The 16,029-nt window shown below is 40.0% G+C and overlaps 3 protein-coding genes and 1 long non-coding RNA gene across 13 annotated transcripts; 1 reads left to right on the plus strand and 3 right to left on the minus strand.

Annotated features, from left to right (window-relative positions):
- Positions 1 to 184: 184 nt before the first annotated feature.
- On the plus strand, positions 185 to 1,578 carry LOC108024860 (alpha-tocopherol transfer protein-like). Its single transcript, XM_017095001.3, has 3 exons — positions 185 to 507; positions 716 to 1,088; positions 1,199 to 1,578. The coding sequence occupies exons 1-3, from the start codon at positions 206 to 208 to the stop codon at positions 1,457 to 1,459; spliced, it is 936 nt and encodes a 311-aa protein (XP_016950490.1). The 5' UTR covers positions 185 to 205; the 3' UTR covers positions 1,460 to 1,578.
- On the minus strand, positions 1,474 to 7,560 carry LOC108024859 (myogenic-determination protein). Its single transcript, XM_017095000.3, has 5 exons — positions 6,543 to 7,560; positions 5,007 to 5,129; positions 4,854 to 4,928; positions 1,866 to 1,944; positions 1,474 to 1,800 (listed from the first exon to the last, which is right to left on the minus strand). Exons 1-5 carry the CDS (start codon positions 7,065 to 7,067, stop codon positions 1,607 to 1,609), a joined length of 996 nt encoding a protein of 331 aa, XP_016950489.1. The 5' UTR covers positions 7,068 to 7,560; the 3' UTR covers positions 1,474 to 1,606.
- A 942-nt stretch (positions 7,561 to 8,502) lies between these two features.
- Positions 8,503 to 13,567, minus strand: LOC108024341 (phenoloxidase-activating factor 1). Of its 10 annotated transcripts, XM_044091633.2 has the most exons (12): positions 13,368 to 13,511; positions 12,995 to 13,109; positions 12,785 to 12,915; positions 12,692 to 12,727; positions 11,581 to 11,779; positions 10,953 to 11,120; positions 10,742 to 10,897; positions 10,520 to 10,684; positions 10,135 to 10,290; positions 9,913 to 10,077; positions 9,141 to 9,861; positions 8,503 to 9,075 (listed from the first exon to the last, which is right to left on the minus strand). In XM_044091633.2, exons 5-12 carry the CDS (start codon positions 11,729 to 11,731, stop codon positions 8,667 to 8,669), a joined length of 2,091 nt encoding a protein of 696 aa, XP_043947568.1. In that variant the 5' UTR covers positions 11,732 to 11,779; positions 12,692 to 12,727; positions 12,785 to 12,915; positions 12,995 to 13,109; positions 13,368 to 13,511; the 3' UTR covers positions 8,503 to 8,666. The 10 variants fall into 10 exon arrangements, with proteins under 10 accessions (XP_043947568.1, XP_050744337.1, XP_050744336.1 ...); XM_050888380.1 differs by lacking the exons at positions 10,520 to 10,684; positions 10,742 to 10,897 and having other exon boundaries at positions 10,953 to 11,135; positions 13,368 to 13,514; XM_050888379.1 differs by lacking the exons at positions 10,135 to 10,290; positions 10,520 to 10,684 and having other exon boundaries at positions 10,953 to 11,135; positions 13,368 to 13,514.
- A 292-nt stretch (positions 13,568 to 13,859) lies between these two features.
- LOC127011501 (uncharacterized) lies at positions 13,860 to 15,543 on the minus strand. Its single transcript, XR_007764487.1, has 3 exons — positions 15,408 to 15,543; positions 14,229 to 14,580; positions 13,860 to 14,173 (listed from the first exon to the last, which is right to left on the minus strand). It is a non-coding gene; the product is annotated as an uncharacterized LOC127011501 (long non-coding RNA).
- Between the last annotated feature and the right edge of the window lie 486 nt (positions 15,544 to 16,029).

The following is a 16,029-nucleotide window of genomic DNA, read 5'->3' on the forward strand; positions in this document are numbered from 1 at the left end:
AATTAAAGATAACGCCCACCTACCATCTATCTATGCACTCGTGTATCTATATCTATCTGCCGGCCGACGGGTTTCGGGTTGCCGTTCCAGCTAGTTTACAAGGTGTTGGCCGCGATTAGATAGCGCCATAGCCACCGCCACCACTTCGACCACGGCGGTGCGTCAGTGGTTTTGGCATTCAGTTAGCATTGGAACGAGCGCCGGAATGGCGACCAAACTGAGACCTCTCGATCCCCAACTGGCGGCGCTGGCCAAGAGCGAGTGCAACGAGGAGCAGGCCCAGCGCTCGGAGATCATAGCCACCATTCAGACGTGGATCACCAAGTCGCCGCACTTGAAGGCCCCCACCGATGAGCAGCTGATCCTGGCCTTCCTACGGCGCTGCCGCTTCAGCCAGGAGGAGACCAAGCGGCGGTTCGACAACTACTACTCCCTGCGCAGCGTGTTCCCCGAGGTCCTGGGCTCGCGGCAGGTGGACGAGGCCCTGCTCACCCAGCTCCAGAGAGGGTGGGTTGAAGGGACTGTCCCTAAAACTATTTCGCAAATTATTTAAATTTCATTTTTCTAATCGATGATGTCAAAAGTAGCGAATTGTTTAAAGTCTTATCATACTCGTAGAATTGGTAAAAATAATTAACTCACTCACATTACTTTACGAAAAATTAATATCGTGCGGGCTGCATTCAAATTGCTAAATACCTTTTCATATCTACAGGATCCATGTGATACCTACTCGACCGGTGAGTCCCGAGGGACCGAGGGTTATCATCTCGCAGTTCCGTAATATCGATCCCAAGAAGTCGAATCCCCGCGAGGCCTTCAAACTGGTCTTCATCATGCTGGAACTGCTGGCCCTGGAGTGCGATAATGCCTCGATTTCCGGCTTGGTTTGGGTTGTGGACGCCCGGGATGTGACCATGGAGCAGATGCTGCAGTACGATCCCTTCCTGCTGAAGAAGGCATTTGCCTTGGTGGACCAGTGTATTCCTCTGCGATTTGTGGAGATCCACATGATAAATATGCGCAAGGAGGGTCAAACCATTTTCAATTTCGTTACCAAGTTCTTACCCTCCAAGCTGCCCTTTAAGGTGAGTCATTTATGGGTCATCTAATAATAAATCGGATTGCCCTATTCCATTTCAAATACATAAATAAATATATACTCGTATATTATTAACCACTCTGCCCTTCCCCACAGTTCGTGGTGCACAAGAAGTCGGAGGACCTGTACCAGCACCTGCCCAGAGACGCGATGACCATCGAGTACGGAGGAACCAATGGCTACCACGCCGAGGCCATCGACCACTGGCGCCAGAAGCTGCTGGACAACAAGGACTACCTGGCCAAGGATGCCCAGTACGGGACCAATGAGAAACTCCGCGTGGGATTGGCCAGTGCCTGGGCCAATGGAGAGCTGGACGGGATGAGCGGTTCCTTCCGCAAGCTGGAGCTGGACTAAGTGAAAGACTCTAATTGCTGTTTTCAATTACCGTTTAATTAAGTGCTAAAGCTATAAAAATAATTTAAGGCCTATGCGGGTCACTGGGTATCTCGTGTATCCTCTTAACAAATAGCTTTTCCTAGTTGGTCCCCTAAAATCCTAGGGCTAAGTGCTGCATTTCCGCTTGAAGTTCGCATGCAGAGAAGTGGGTGCACTGGCTCCAGATGTGGGCGGCGTCTTGGAATCGGCGGGCGAGGGCGTGGCCTTGGTTTGAATGGGACTCGTGGTGCTCTTGTTAATGCTCTGGACAATGAGGTTTAGACAGTCCAAACTGGAGCCATTGGCATTGCCCTCAAAGTCTGTTTGAAGGCCAGATTTCGTATTCATTATTTAAAGATTTTTAAAGTTTATTTAGCAAACTGACCTGTAAACTGGCCATATTTCTCCATGTGCTTGTTGTAGAAACTCAGTTTATCTTCTAGATAGGCACCGGCATAGGAGCTCTGAAAAACATATAAGCAAAAGAAATAAACATTTAGTTGTGGCCTCAAGCGAAATGGGGGGAAACAATAAATTACAGAAAAAGTGTCTCGCGAGGCGAAATGACAACGTCAAAAATGCTCCGGGCCTGTCAACTTGGCCAACAAGTGCCATTCGAAATGCAGTCTAATGATGAGATTAAGCCAAAAATTTGTGCAAGTAAAGATTCCACTGGCCAATTAAAATGCATTGAACCACCGCATTGTCTGCCCCATTGTGGGGCATTGTGTGCTGCACACTTATTAGCAATTAAATTAATTTGAGGCTATATTTCTGGTGCGCATACGCAGACGACAAGGCATCCGGAGATTCGCTCGGGATTTCATTAGAAAAATTCGCATTAACGCCGATGCTAGGCAAATTATAATTGCCACTTCTGGGTGGGTTTCCCTTAACCCCCACCATCCATCTTGCCCCATCCGAAGTGCCGTCACTTCGTCTGCAAGGATCGGGAAAAACAGAGCATCCCATGGTTATATTTAGCGAACAACAAAGTACCGGGGGGCAGAACAACAGAATTCAACCCGAGTGAACTGAAACTAAACTGAACGCGAACAGACGAACTCACACTGCACTTTTATAAAGCGATTTATCATTTTCCAAGCGACAGCCCACAGACTGGTACACGGCGAAAAATTACCCGAAATGGGGCTGCATTTTCTATATTTTAATTTTAGCTAAAAACTAAATAAACCTTATTGGAAAAAAATAAACTTAAGAGCAATCAAAGGATATCAAGATCATAATAGATCTTTAGTTACAGTTTAGTTAGAAACTTTTTCCTGTGCACTTGTTTCTTTGACTATATGGCGTATTTCGTTGTATTTCATTTCTTCGAGCATATATCATGCGTTGTATCTGAATGAAATGCCACTTATCACTTGGGCATTCCGTTCCTTGGATTGCGTAAAGATCTTAAGCCGCTTTTTGGCGCGCTCCTCTTAGAAGTTCTCCTCCGGTCTTTGAGAGCACAAAGCGGATACGCGGCCTTATGAGATTTGTTAACCACAAGCAGCCTGTGTTTTTACCATGAAATATGTTTTTAATATACACAAACCACTGGTGATTGCTATGTGTTTATGAGTAAAACCGTATAATCCATTCGCGAACAAGCTCTATTGATGGCCATGTTTGCCATGATTTCTTATTATAAATAAAATATGGAAACTTTTAATTCATGGTAGGGGTTATAGTGTTGCCTCCTTCCGAGAAACATAGACCCCAAGACCAACTTTATCACAAGACCTTAACAAAAAAGGTACCCATCCCTTACCTACACTATTAAATGTTTAAAATTCCTTAGAAATATTTGATTGAGCCATAAGGTCAGTCCAAGATAACAAAAACGTACGCGGGCATATCTATAGCAAACACTTTTTGTGCGAATCGGGAAAAAGGAAGCCTATCAAGCACTGACTCACCTTGTCAACGTTTATCAATGGATTGTTTGAACACACTTTACATGCATCTTTCCATGAGTCATTTGCACCCAGAATTTCTATCTAACCACTTAAATGATTGCGGCTTCAATTACGTCGAATTTTGACTGATAGACGGCGCGGCATTTTGATTTCGGCCACACTTAACGCCCTGTGTACCTGGAGTACTTCAATTTATTGGCCAAGATAGGCGAATTTATGGGAACCTCGAGATACACACATCGACTTGGAAACAGTTCAAAAGGAAATCTTGTACTTAAATCGCGCGCAGGTTTATAAATACACGCAGGCTCCAAATGAATGGATATGGATGGGATGGATGGATTGCCAGGGTCTGAAATGCATCTGAATGTCTGCACGTTTGGCGGTATGCCAGTTTTTAATCAAACTATGGCCGCACATTAATATCTGCCATGGGGAGGGAGGCGGGCGCAGTCAACATACAAATACGCCGAGTTTTATGGTAAATTAACAAATTTGTACATTAAAAATGTGAAAAACTTAAACAAACTGCATGGAAATTATTCAACGCAGGCCAAGCCGAAATGCAAAGGGGGCGATTGCGCTGGCGATGGCAAAAATGTTTGCATAATTGTTGACAATTTGTTGGCCTGTCATTTGGGAGCCCCGATATACCGCTCCCGCTGCCCCACTTTACGGATACGAACCCCCACACTCTGAAGCCATGTCTTGCAACACCTTTCGAGGAAGAACACCCCGAGATCTTGTCATGTTTTTCCTGTGCAATTTGTCAACTGCCACATCGGGTGTTTCTTTCTGCTGGTTTCTCCCCGGCGCAGTGGAACTATTATGAAACAGAAACAGAAAAGCGATCATGGGGTGGACGAATCCAACTCCAATGAATTTGTTGTAATTAATTTACAACACGATTTCCATTTTCATTTTCTACGGTCTACGGGGCGGGCTTATAAAAAGAAAATTTATTTATTGCCTTTCACTAAATGCAAAGACAGCGACGACCCTTTCCCTGCCGCCGTAAATTCTCCGGCTATTTGTCCTCTTTTGCTTTCCACATTTTTGGTAGAAAAGTTGTGGGGTAAACTTCCCCGAGATCATAACTCATAATGTGAGTCTCCAAGGAGGCTGGAGGATGGCCGGCGGAGCTTATTAAGTCGCACGTCAGCGAGCGCATAAATTCCGGTCAGCAGATACAGATAAAGATGCAGATACAGATAGAGATACAGATGCGGATACAGCAGATATCGGATGGGGATGTTTCGTTGGGGGATATTCCGTATATTCTATTTTCATGTTTTCGGGCATCGCGGCCAGACCCTGAGATTTTGATGAATGTGCGCGTCGCCAAAGAAAAATGTACGAAAGCGCTGCTCATGCATGAGAATTTTACGAGAAAATAATTGCGGAACGTTATTCGGGGCTTAATATTAATTGGCGTTCAGCGGCAAACTTACCAGATAATCGGACTGGCAGCTTTTGCCGCTCAGACTGGGCGCCAGGCTGTCGCCATCGCGTGTTGGATTCGATTCCTAAAATGCCAAAAAAATAAAACAACAATTTGGATTACCTTTGGTTTGAATACCTATAGAGGAGGGTTTGGAACATACCTGCAGCAGGTCCTCCAGGCTCTCGATATACTCGATGGCGTTGCGCAATATCTCGACCTTGGGCAGCCGCTGGTTGGGATTGGACGATGTGCGTCGCTTGAGGATCTCAAAGGCCTCGTTAACCTAGAATGCGGGAGGAACAATCAATTAATGGCCGTCGTTGAAATCATGGAAATCCATTAGGCGCGCCATAAAAACACAGGCCCGGCCGTGTTCCCCTTTAAGTGGCTGTTTAATAAAACATATTTTAAATTAAATAGAGCATAAAATGTTCAACAATTAAACCGTTCGCCCGTCGTCTGTCTCTTTATGACAGCCAGCCCCTTTTCCGCCTTCGAGTCCCCCCTGAATTCCCCCTCACTAATGGCTCTATGTGGAGCTATAAATACGTGCGGTTCATCCAAAACTTTTACGATTGTCAAACTCATAAATGCCGCTGTTTAACTCTTGGTCTTGGCAAATCTTTATGTTCCACACTCGCTGGGTGGCTTCGCCTCGGCGTTTTATGTCAATGAATCCTCCCTGGTGGGAGGACTGCGACTGTGCCATCCCAAGGCAAGTGGCGATGTGTTAATTTGTGGCGTGCTGGCGGCCCTAATGACATTGCAACAAAGTTGCAGTCCTTAAACGTGAGGGAATTTCCAGCATAACAATAAACTATTTCGAGATGCAACCGAGGATTAGGTACAAAAATACAGCTAGTTGGTGTTATTTAGTTGACAAATAGCTTATATCCTAAATTATCACTACTTATAATATTAAGATCTATTTGTTATAGATTTAAATGTGCATTTTATAATTTTGAAGAATTCAATATTTTTAGCTAAAAAAATAAATGAGATACTTATTTTAAAGTACTCATGAAATTACTTTTTACCTTGCATATAAATATATGAAACATATTTGTATAATATTTTTTGGATCAAAAATAGTCTAAAAAATAAATTTTCCCTATTTATAATAATAAGATCTATATGTTATAGATTTAAATGTGCATTCTATAATTTTGAAGAATTCAATATTTTTAGCTAAAAAAAATAAATGAGTACGCTTCAGATACTCATTTTAAAGAACTCATGAAAGTACTTTTTACCTTGCATATAAATATATGAAACATATTTGTATAAAGTTATTAAAATATACAAATTATAAAACGTATAGAGTATTACTTGTTGGATCAAAAATTGTCTAAAAAATAAATTTTTCCTACTCATAATAATAAGATCTATATGTAATAGATTTAAATGTGCATTTCAGAGTTTTTTAGAATTCAATATTTTAGCTAAAAAAATAAATGAGTACGCTTGAGATACTTATTTTAATGTACTCAATAAAGTACTTTTTACGTACAAGTTTTTTTTTCTTCCTTTCATTTGTATTTTTAAAAAAGAATGGATCATATTTAGAATAAAATGGTGTGGAAAGTATTTACAACTGAATCCTTTTTAACACCAAATCCCCAAAATTTGGTATGTATACATACCTTAAATATCTTGAATAATAAGATCGTAAAATAAAGAGAATACCGATCCTTACCTTCCGCAGTCGCCGACGTTCCCGCATGGTGGCCGCCTTCCGTCGGTCCACGGTGACGCTCTTCTTCTTGCACGCCTTGCAGGCCCAGGTGAGGCAGGGCCTCGAGGACTGGGCGGATGAGCAGACGAGGGGCGCCAGGACGTGCTCCTCGGAGCTGAGACTGCTGTTCTCGTCGTCGTAGTCGGTGGTGTAGATGGGCGATGGCGTCATGTTCATGCCCAGCTGCTTGTCCAGCTCCGCCGGATGATTTCCATGGCTGTAATTGCAGGAGGATCCCGATCCGGAGGCCGAGATCGAAGCGGTGCCATTGCTCCCCGCACTCGCATCTCCGACGGCATTGAAGCGGCTGAAGAAGTTCTGCAGGGTCTGGTGCGGATTCTGGCTGGGATGGGGCAGCTGATGCTGTTGGCCATAACTGCTGAATCCATAGCCGGGATGACTTTGCTGGCCATAGCCGTTGTTGTACTCCTGTTTTATATTCTGATTGGCGGGCATTTCACTGCTGACACTATTGTACTTGGTCATTTTGAAACAATTTTTTTTTTGAAAACTTGTATATTTTTTTGATGTGATATTTTTTTGTAGCACAAGGAAAAGTATGTTTAGAAATTTTAACTTCTAAAGTTATTTTTATTTTGTAAATTATTCCAGATTTTGTCGTTTGAATTTAATAGGAGAGTTTAAATACATTTCAAAAAATTTGTTTTTGAAATTTTAATAAGCTTATATGAGGTACATTTAATTTTGATGCCCTACTTCAAGGATTTTGTGATAAGTAATAATAAAGTTGCATTTTCGAAATTGTTAGCTAGCTTTTAAAATCGAAACTTAGAGTCCTCGGAAAAAGAAGCTTTGTATATATTGCATTTCCGGATTGGGATATTTTTCACGTGCACTTCATGTTCGGGTGAAACCAAAATTTTGAGTATCTTTGGAAGTAGAACTTTCACTTTATCCTCTGACTCCCGATTCAGGCCGATGTGCGAGCCGCAGAGAGTACGTACCGCCGTCCGCCGCAAACGCAACACATTTGGTGACAGTCGAAGAACGGATCTCTATCTGGATCTCGGGGCCCCCAGATGTGCTCCCGATCCTCTCGGATGCTCTCGCGCGGAGGCTGCTGCGTTTTGAGTGGCCAGCGGGCGGTGCTCTCGAGTGGTTCCTATTTTTAGACGCGCCCCGCCATTAGACGACATTGGGCGGCCTGAGAGGCTGCCTCAGGCAGAAGGACGCCGCCGCTGGCCACGCCCCCCCTTTTCGGTGAGTTTTCCGCCGATTTTCCGCTCAATGAAAAGCGTGTTTGTGAAAGGCTTAGTGCCGCTCATAGATGGACAAATCAAATAAATTCTATTCTACCTGGGCAGCGATTAGTGCGGCGCATAAATTAACTGCGGAGGAGCCGAACAATTCGTTAATGTGACACTTTTAGTGGAAAGTCCCTCCACACCCACAGATTGCCTCGATGGCAGCCACTTTTCCATTGAGTTATTGTTATAACGCGGCCAAGAAAAACCGAATTGAGCAAAAAAATAAAATAAGAGACACCGAAATAAAAATAGTCAAAAAGTGGTGTTTATTTATCGCTGCTCAGGCACAATATATATCTTTGGAAATCACCTTTAAATCTTCCCCAGCGATATTGTAAATCTTTTGTCTTAGGCCCGCGGTTTCCTCGAGCATTTCCCATTTTCATTTTTCCACTTTCGCCTCCCCGTTTTATTTAATTTCCTCGCCTTTTGTTTTCTCGCCGTGCCTTGATGGATGTTTTGTTTTGATTCGGTCTGATGGTATTTTGGTGGCAAAGCCTATTTGTTGTGCAGCACACATAATCCCCATGGTAAATTTAATCATTATCGCCTGTCTGTTTTTTTTCATCACCCAGGATTGTATTGGATAAAAATTGAACTATTTTCTGAAATTGTTTAATAATTAAGAAACCATATTTCAGTTAGATAGCACGTATTAAATTAAGATCTTTATTTGAGGTAGATTGTTCACAAACTTTAGTTTGTTCTGAGATTCAAACTGCTTTATATATAATAGTCTGCTGAACAATATGCTTGTATTGTAGTCCTGTTTCGAAACGCTCCGTTCCACCAGTTACAAGCGTCCTTGCGGGCATAATTATGGTTTTAAGTGCTCCTGAATCCAGTTAAAATATGCTCCAGTTCTTGTATATAAACCTGGTATGCCCAACTTTCCGCATGAATCATATGCAAAGGAAGTGATGCCTGCCACGAACACATGATCCATGTAGTTGCCAATATCCTGTGTGGCCATTAGAGGACCTCCGGAATCGCCTTTACAGGTGTCCCTTTTACTCTGGCCACCGGCGCAGATTTGCATGTTGAAGTTGAACACTGCTACATAATTATTAATACAGTACTGCGCATTTTCCCTAACAGTGCTGTACAATAATACATGACTTTTTGTTCCGTTCTCCGTCAAGCCCCAACCTGCTATTTTCAATTCCGACTCTCCTAAGCGAAAATTATCTCTCGGGACGCATATCGGCTTGATTTCTCTCGTATACCTAAGGCAGTAGACACATTTGATCAGGATGGGCAATATAAATGTTTTTATGAAATCATCACTCACCGGACAGGTATTTCAAGTCGCACCAAAGCGATGTCGTTAGAGTATTCCGTGTAGTGATTGTAAAGTACGTGGAAAATGACCTCCTTCACGTCGATTTCCAGAGGCGGTGGAGCGCAGCTTTTATTATATATATCACAGAGTTTCGTAGCCTTGGTGTTATGCTCTCCCAAACGAACCCTTTTTAGAATCCTTCCAATGAGATTTGTTACACAATGGGCTGCCGTCAGGACATACCAGTTGTTGATTAAGGATCCGCCGCATTTGGATTCAAGAGTAAGATCCCAAACATTTGTAGTATTTTCATATAGAAGCATGGCTATCCAGGGGAATTGATTGGGAGTCGCTTCATTACCATGTGCGATTCGGAAAGAACCTGGACTTTGTCCACACTGTTGTTTAAAGGGATCCGGTAGGAAGTCACCTGGTTTCGGGCAACAGGTGTAGACGCGATCTTTATAGTTCTTCTGTCGGTCATCGACTTTGCACAATCTGACCTTATCTATTTCATGAAAGGCTTGAAAGGTTGCATTTCCGTGTTTAATGATATCGTGCATGTGAGGACATTTTCCAAGTGGAACGCAACTCTCATCGGCTTTACACTTTTTATTCGACGAATTGTTAGACAGCATTTGGCAGCAGTAAGCATTGTTCCCACACTGCCTTCTCCTTTGTTCAGACTGACAGTTATCACTACTTAGGCACCGCTCATTGGCTTGACAAACTGAAAATTTAAATTATAGGGTAAGCTTAAATTTTACGATTATCCTGTTACCTGGCCTGGGGCAGAAGACGTAGATCCTCTTTCCTGAAAACCTCTCATTGCCATTCAAATCACAATGTCGGCTTATTAACTTTTGGACATTATCCTTTGTCGGGTGTATATGCAGTTGTTGGCACATATCTAGCCGGGTGCAAACCTCATTGGGCTGTTGATCAGCTGGTGGATTTTTAAATAAGAGCTTTGTTTAGAAACTTTAATTTAGTACTTCGGTACCTGACTTGGGACAGCAGTACAACTCTCTCCCACATTTCTTTTCCCGTAGTATTTGATTTTTGAACTTTTTCAGGTCCTCGGACTCGAGAGTACCCTTCAATGCGGGGCAGTTGTTTAGACTCGCACATTGCTCATTGGGCTGACAGTTCACAAATGCTGATAGAGATTAAAATTAGTAAACAGATCAGCATTCAAGCAAAGAAGAACGCAAGAGTTGAGTTTGGAGTATCGCCTATCAGATACCCGATTCTCAGCTAAGGTAAGCTCAAGAGAAATAGATATAAGCAAGTAGGAAAGTGGATTTTTGTAATAACTTTTTAACTGTGTTGACAGACTGAAAATTTAAATTATAGGGTAAGCTTAAATTTTACGATTATCCTGTTACCTGGCCTGGGGCAGAACACGTAGATCCTCTGTCCTGAAAACCTCTCATTGCCATTGAAAGCACAATGTCGGCTTATTAACTTTTGTACATTATCCTTTGTCGGGTGTATATGCAGTTGTTGGCACTTATCTAGCCGGGTGCAAACCTCATTGGGCTGTTGATCAGCTGGTAGATTTTTAAATAAGAGCTTTGTTTAGAAACTTTAATTTAGTACTTCGGTACCTGACTTGGGACAGCAGTACAACTCTCTCCCACATTTCTTTTCCCGTAGTATTTGATTTTTGAACTTTTTCAGGTCCTCGGACTCGAGAGTACCCTTCAATGCGGGGCAGTTGTTTAGACTCGCACATTGCTCATTGGGCTGACAGTTCACAAATGCTGATAGAGATTAAAATTAGTAAACAAAGCAGGGATCAATTTAATTTTTACTTACCCGGCTTTGTTACCGTGGGGCAGCAGACAAAGGTCATTCCGTTGATCAGTTTGCGATATGTATTACATTGTGTGGTTTTTAATATGAAATGATTGTCCTGATAGAAATAAGAGTTTTTGCACTTATGGATGGGTATGCATTGTTCATGGGGTCGACATTCCGGAGAAGCTGTTGGAAATTTAACTAAAGAAATATGTTTATTGCATGATTATGGCCTTCACCTAACATTTAGAAATTCTCTTTTTTCGTTGAGTGTAGAGTATCGCCTATCAGATACGCGATACTCAGCTAAGGAAAGCTAAAGACGCAAGTAGAAAAGCGGTCTTTTGGTAATATCTTTTTAAGGAATAGTTCGATTTAAAGGTATTAATAAACAAAAACAAATTATCATTTGCACTTTTACAAAATCTATAAAGGCCTTTGTGGATATTAAAGTAGACGCTACGAAACCAATACCTTGGCATTTTGCTGAAACAAATATAGGCTGCGCGAGAATCTCTGGAATCAGCATGCTTCATCCCAAATGGGTTGCTATTTAAGTTTAATGCAGACGGATATACAATACAAAATAAGCTTGTTCTCTGCGAAGGATATTCAAATGCAATGACTAGTGACCTTCTGATCATACCTCGATCACTCTTCCTTATACGCCATCCTTCTGAATGTGCCAGCGGAAGCAGGAGTAATGTAAGCACCTGCAGTCCCAGGAGCATGTTGATCCGTAGGACTCTAAAAGATGACTGATGTTTGGCTGCCCCGTTGAAAAATATTATCAACATTTGTAAAATGGTTATTTAGGAAGTAGTCGTAGTGACTGAATAATTAAACTGAAATGATAAACAACATATTTTTTTTTTATTATTTTGTTGTTAGTCAAGCAAAAATTTTACTGTGTAGATAACGGCTTTGCTTTCTGTTATATCGTCGCAGTAATGAGAAATGAAATGCGAGAAAAAACAAAGTGTTTTCGCCAGTAACTAAGTTTTTCACATTATTCCCTGGAACCACATTTCCACTTACAATTACTGTTGGGGTAAATCCTTGATAAGGGTTTGTGGCGATCATGCTTTCTGGTATCACTGAAAACTCCTCAGAATAGATTTATATCAAAAAATCCTGTCTGGTCACACCCCTTTAAACACCAAGCTAAAAAGCCCTCTAAAAAGATCTGAATTTGACAATCGCTCAGATATAACAAAGAACAAAATATACATATTCTATTATCTAAGCATATCAGTTCTGTGTTTTAATTAAGTGCAGAACTCGCAGGGATTTAAAGACAAAGCACAGGTTATACCGGTTTAGGGTTATGGGGCTTAAAAGTCCGTGTTTTAGCCCACGCAAGCCACAGTCATTGTAGTGGTCGAGTGGATTGGTTGATAAAAACACCTTTTATCACTGATCAGCTTATTTTAGATCTTTTTTGCATAACTTGAGCTTCTTGCTCTTTAACTTTAACTCATAGTCATCATCTCAGCAATAGTGATGGGTGGAAAAATAGAGATGTACAGATGTTTTTTAGAATCGACAGCTAACCCAGTGTTGATTAGAGCAGCTAATTATACACCTTTCTAAGCTTGGATATAACATTTTTAAATTAGTTCTGAATTTCGACCTGGGGCAGAACACGTAGATCCTCTGTCCTGAAAACCTCTCATTGCCATTGAAAGCACAATGTCGGCTTATTAACTTTTGTACATTATCCTTTGTCTGCTGTATAAGCAATTGGTAGCACTTACCCAGCCTGGTGCAAACCTCATTGGGCTGTTGATCAGCTGGTGGATTTTTAAATGAGAGCTTTGTTTACAAACTTTAATTTAGTACATCGGTACCTGACTTGGGACAGCAGTACAACTCTCTCCCACATTTCTTTTCCCGTAGTATTTGATTTTTGAACCTTTTCAGCAGGCGGGGCAGTTGTTTAGACTCGCACATTGCTCGTTGGGCTGACAGTTCACAAATGCTGATAGAGATTAAAATTAGTAAACGGAGCAACGATAAATTTAATTTTAACATAAGATAACATAAGTAACTGATCATACCTCGATCACTCTTCCTTCTATGAAACCCTTCTGAATGTGCCGGCAGAAGCAGGAGTAATGTTAGCACCTGCAGCCCCAAGAACATGTTGACCCGCTGGCGTTTGAACTATGACTGCTGTTTGGATGAGCCGTAGAAAAATATTATCGAAATTTGGAATATAGTTTTTTAAGTATTTCAGAACTGTATATTTAAACGGAAATGATGAATGTTGTGAGTGTGAATGTTGTTTTTAATAAATAAATATTTTATTGGGTAGATAAGGGTTAAGCTTTTTGTTATATCCCCGGATTTGCACCAAGCCAATGAGAAATCACATTCGAGATAAAAACAAAAAGGGATTTTAGTAGTAACTAAGCTTCTCATATTACTCACTCTCACTCAGTCTAACTTTGACTTTGATCTAGGCTTCGTCATTAAGTCTACACTTCCGGGGCGTAGCCTCACACTTTGTTATAGGAATAAAGTCTATACGAGTATGTACGTAACTAGAATTACCTTATTTTTTTTTTTTCCTCTTATATTTTATAGAAACGCGTGCGTAAATATATATTGTAAATTAGTTTACGAAGTTAACTTGAACTCCCGCATCGTCAACGTCTTTGGAAGAGTATAAGTGATTGATAGAAAATATCGATGTACCGATTTTGTTTAACATTTACAAAAACATCGATGTTTTCTAAGACCGTCGATGTTGTTTTCACATAATCAATTTTAGAGACACGGTGTGCACGGTATGTAAGTAATCAAGAAGCTAACATCGGCAAGAAAAAGTTTGTAAATTCAGGTTGCAGGTCCTTTCTATGGGTGCTAAGTATATACCGTGCTCTTCGACTTTTATCACAATAAAGAAAAAACAAAGAAATATTTATATACAAAGTTTACAATTCATTTACTATCGTATTTGTTTTACCGAAGATATATTGTATTATTTGACATTAATGGTTTGTTTTGATGGTATTATGATGGCAAAGCTTATTTGCTGTGCCGCCCTAAAATCCCAAAATCCGTTATCAGCTTTATAGGCAATTGGTAGCACATATCCTCATTGGGTTGTTGATTACCTGGTAGATTTTAAAGTACTTTGCTTACATACTTTTATATAAAATGACTTGACTTTTGGGAACATCAGAAACCTGTTCCACATTCCCATTCTCCTTTCAGGCCCTCGGATTCGAATGCTAAAAGGGATTAAAATTGGTAAAAAGGAGCAACATTCAATTTGTATTTTCTTACCCAACTTTGTTGCTTTGGGGCAGCAGGCAACGATCTTTCTGCGCTTTGTATAGCGATTTCGATTGGTATTACAGTATCTGGTATTTAATATTGTACGAATTTGACTCTGGATATACAATACATAGTAAACTTGTACTGTGCCAGTAAAGGGTATTCAAATAACATAACCAGTAACCATCTGATCATACCTCTTTGATTCTTATCAAATCATTCTTATCAATCCGTCAGAATGTGCCAGAAGAAGCAGAAGGAATGCTACCGCCTGCATTCCCAAGAACATGTTGATCCGTAGGCATCTGAAGTATGACTGATTTTGGGCTGCCCCGTCGCAAGATGTTATCGAAAAATATTCCTGACGGAAGTTAAGTTGAGAAATGATACATGTTGAGAGCTCAAAATTATTTGTTATTACTTTGTATTTTAATTTTTTTTATTATTTTATTTTATTCAATCATTTTATATAAATTCAATCTTTATAGTTTACACATCTGGGGCGGAGCCTCATTAATTACTTTTATAAACGCACAACACAACTTTGAAAAAACCTTAAAATTAAATTTATAAATATATGTATACATATGCGTGATATTCTGATTATGAATCACTTCAAAATTAGACCTTCCACATACACTGAAAGCTAAAACTAAAGCTTTCGCTTTCGTTTTTGTTTTTATTTCATAAATATATATATCTCATATTTATATATCAAGGTGTTAAATAAAGAACAGTTATTAGTGATTCACATGTTATAGGCTTGAAGCCCAGACTTTCATAGCAAATAATAAATGCAGAGGTGGAAATAGTTTCTATTATATTTTCCACGAGTGTATTATATAAATTTGATAAATTTTGAGCCGAACAGATGGCATGTAAGTGGCAGCACCACAATAGTTTTCAGTGTTTTTTGAAAGGGCACAATTTATTTAAAATTTCAAGTCACATCTTCTCTAGCTCCCAATCAAATAAAATTAATCATAAGTAACCATGAAATATTCAACACCTGAACCCAGAATTGAAGAAAAACCTTTGAAAATGCAAAAGTGAATAGTAACGAGCTACTGGTGTCGGTAAGGCCCCTGGGTTTTAAACTAGTTTAAGTTTTGTAAAAAAAATGTTTTGTTCGTTGGAAAACGAAAACGATGGGATATAGCCATGTTTAAGAATTATTTCCTGCCTTACTTTCTTTACACATATACCGTTTTCGCAGAGTAAAAGGGAAACAACGATCACGGATTTATATTCACATGTAACCATAAAAGCACCTATACACAATTATTATGCACTAACAATTTTTGGACATTCTATTTTCTGTAGTTCCAGATTGAATTTCACAAGCTCACTGTGAGGAAGGGGTCTAATACTATCGTATATATAATAATAATTTCGATTAAAATAAAATCGATACCTTGTAGCGCCGCTGTTACTGACTTAAAAAAAAAAAAAGGAAAGGCAAGCCGAAGTTTGTTTACCCTTGCAGTTATAAGAAATAATCAACTTTGGTAACACCTTGTGAAATTTTTAAGGATTGTTGCTGACTTCATTGATGTTAAAGAAAAATTAATTCATTCTTTTTTTTATAAGATTTTTTTGACATCCATTTGTTAGAGTAGTCCGATTTTTATTAAATTGAATTCGAAATTCTTAAAAATATAAATATTATATTCCCAATATTATAAGATAATATGTCAAAACCACCACCAATTTTCCTAACGTTCCTATAACAGCTACAATATATAGTCGTCAGATTTTGATAAAATTTAATCCGAAATTCAGAAATCATGAAGAATCAGCTTAAAGGAGC

This window comes from Drosophila biarmipes, chromosome 3R, assembly GCF_025231255.1.
Source record: "Drosophila biarmipes strain raj3 chromosome 3R, RU_DBia_V1.1, whole genome shotgun sequence".
NCBI lineage: Eukaryota > Metazoa > Arthropoda > Insecta > Diptera > Drosophilidae > Drosophila > Drosophila biarmipes.

What these genes read in the sequence shown, in the direction of transcription:
- LOC108024860 (XM_017095001.3), top strand. Translation starts at nt 206, where the DNA reads ATGGCGACCAAACTGAGACCTCTCGATCCCCAACTGGCGGCGCTGGCC. An exon ending in CTCACCCAGCTCCAGAGAGG is followed by an intron (nt 508 to 715) that starts GTGGGTTGAAGG and finishes TCATATCTACAG; the next exon opens with GATCCATGTGATACCTACTC. An exon ending in CCTCCAAGCTGCCCTTTAAG is followed by an intron (nt 1,089 to 1,198) that starts GTGAGTCATTTA and finishes CCTTCCCCACAG; the next exon opens with TTCGTGGTGCACAAGAAGTC.
- LOC108024859 (XM_017095000.3), bottom strand. Translation starts at nt 7,067, where the DNA reads ATGACCAAGTACAATAGTGTCAGCAGTGAAATGCCCGCCAATCAGAAT. An exon ending in GCTGCCAGTCCGATTATCTG is followed by an intron (nt 1,945 to 4,853) that starts GTAAGTTTGCCG and finishes TATGTTTTTCAG; the next exon opens with AGCTCCTATGCCGGTGCCTA. An exon ending in GAAATATGGCCAGTTTACAG is followed by an intron (nt 1,801 to 1,865) that starts GTCAGTTTGCTA and finishes GCCTTCAAACAG; the next exon opens with ACTTTGAGGGCAATGCCAAT.
- LOC108024341 (XM_044091626.2), bottom strand. Translation starts at nt 11,731, where the DNA reads ATGTTGATAATATTTTTCAACGGGGCAGCCAAACATCAGTCATCTTTT. An exon ending in GTACTGCTGTCCCAAGTCAG is followed by an intron (nt 10,685 to 10,741) that starts GTACCGAAGTAC and finishes AAAATCTACCAG; the next exon opens with CTGATCAACAGCCCAATGAG. An exon ending in GTACTGCTGTCCCAAGTCAG is followed by an intron (nt 10,078 to 10,134) that starts GTACCGAAGTAC and finishes AAAATCCACCAG; the next exon opens with CTGATCAACAGCCCAATGAG.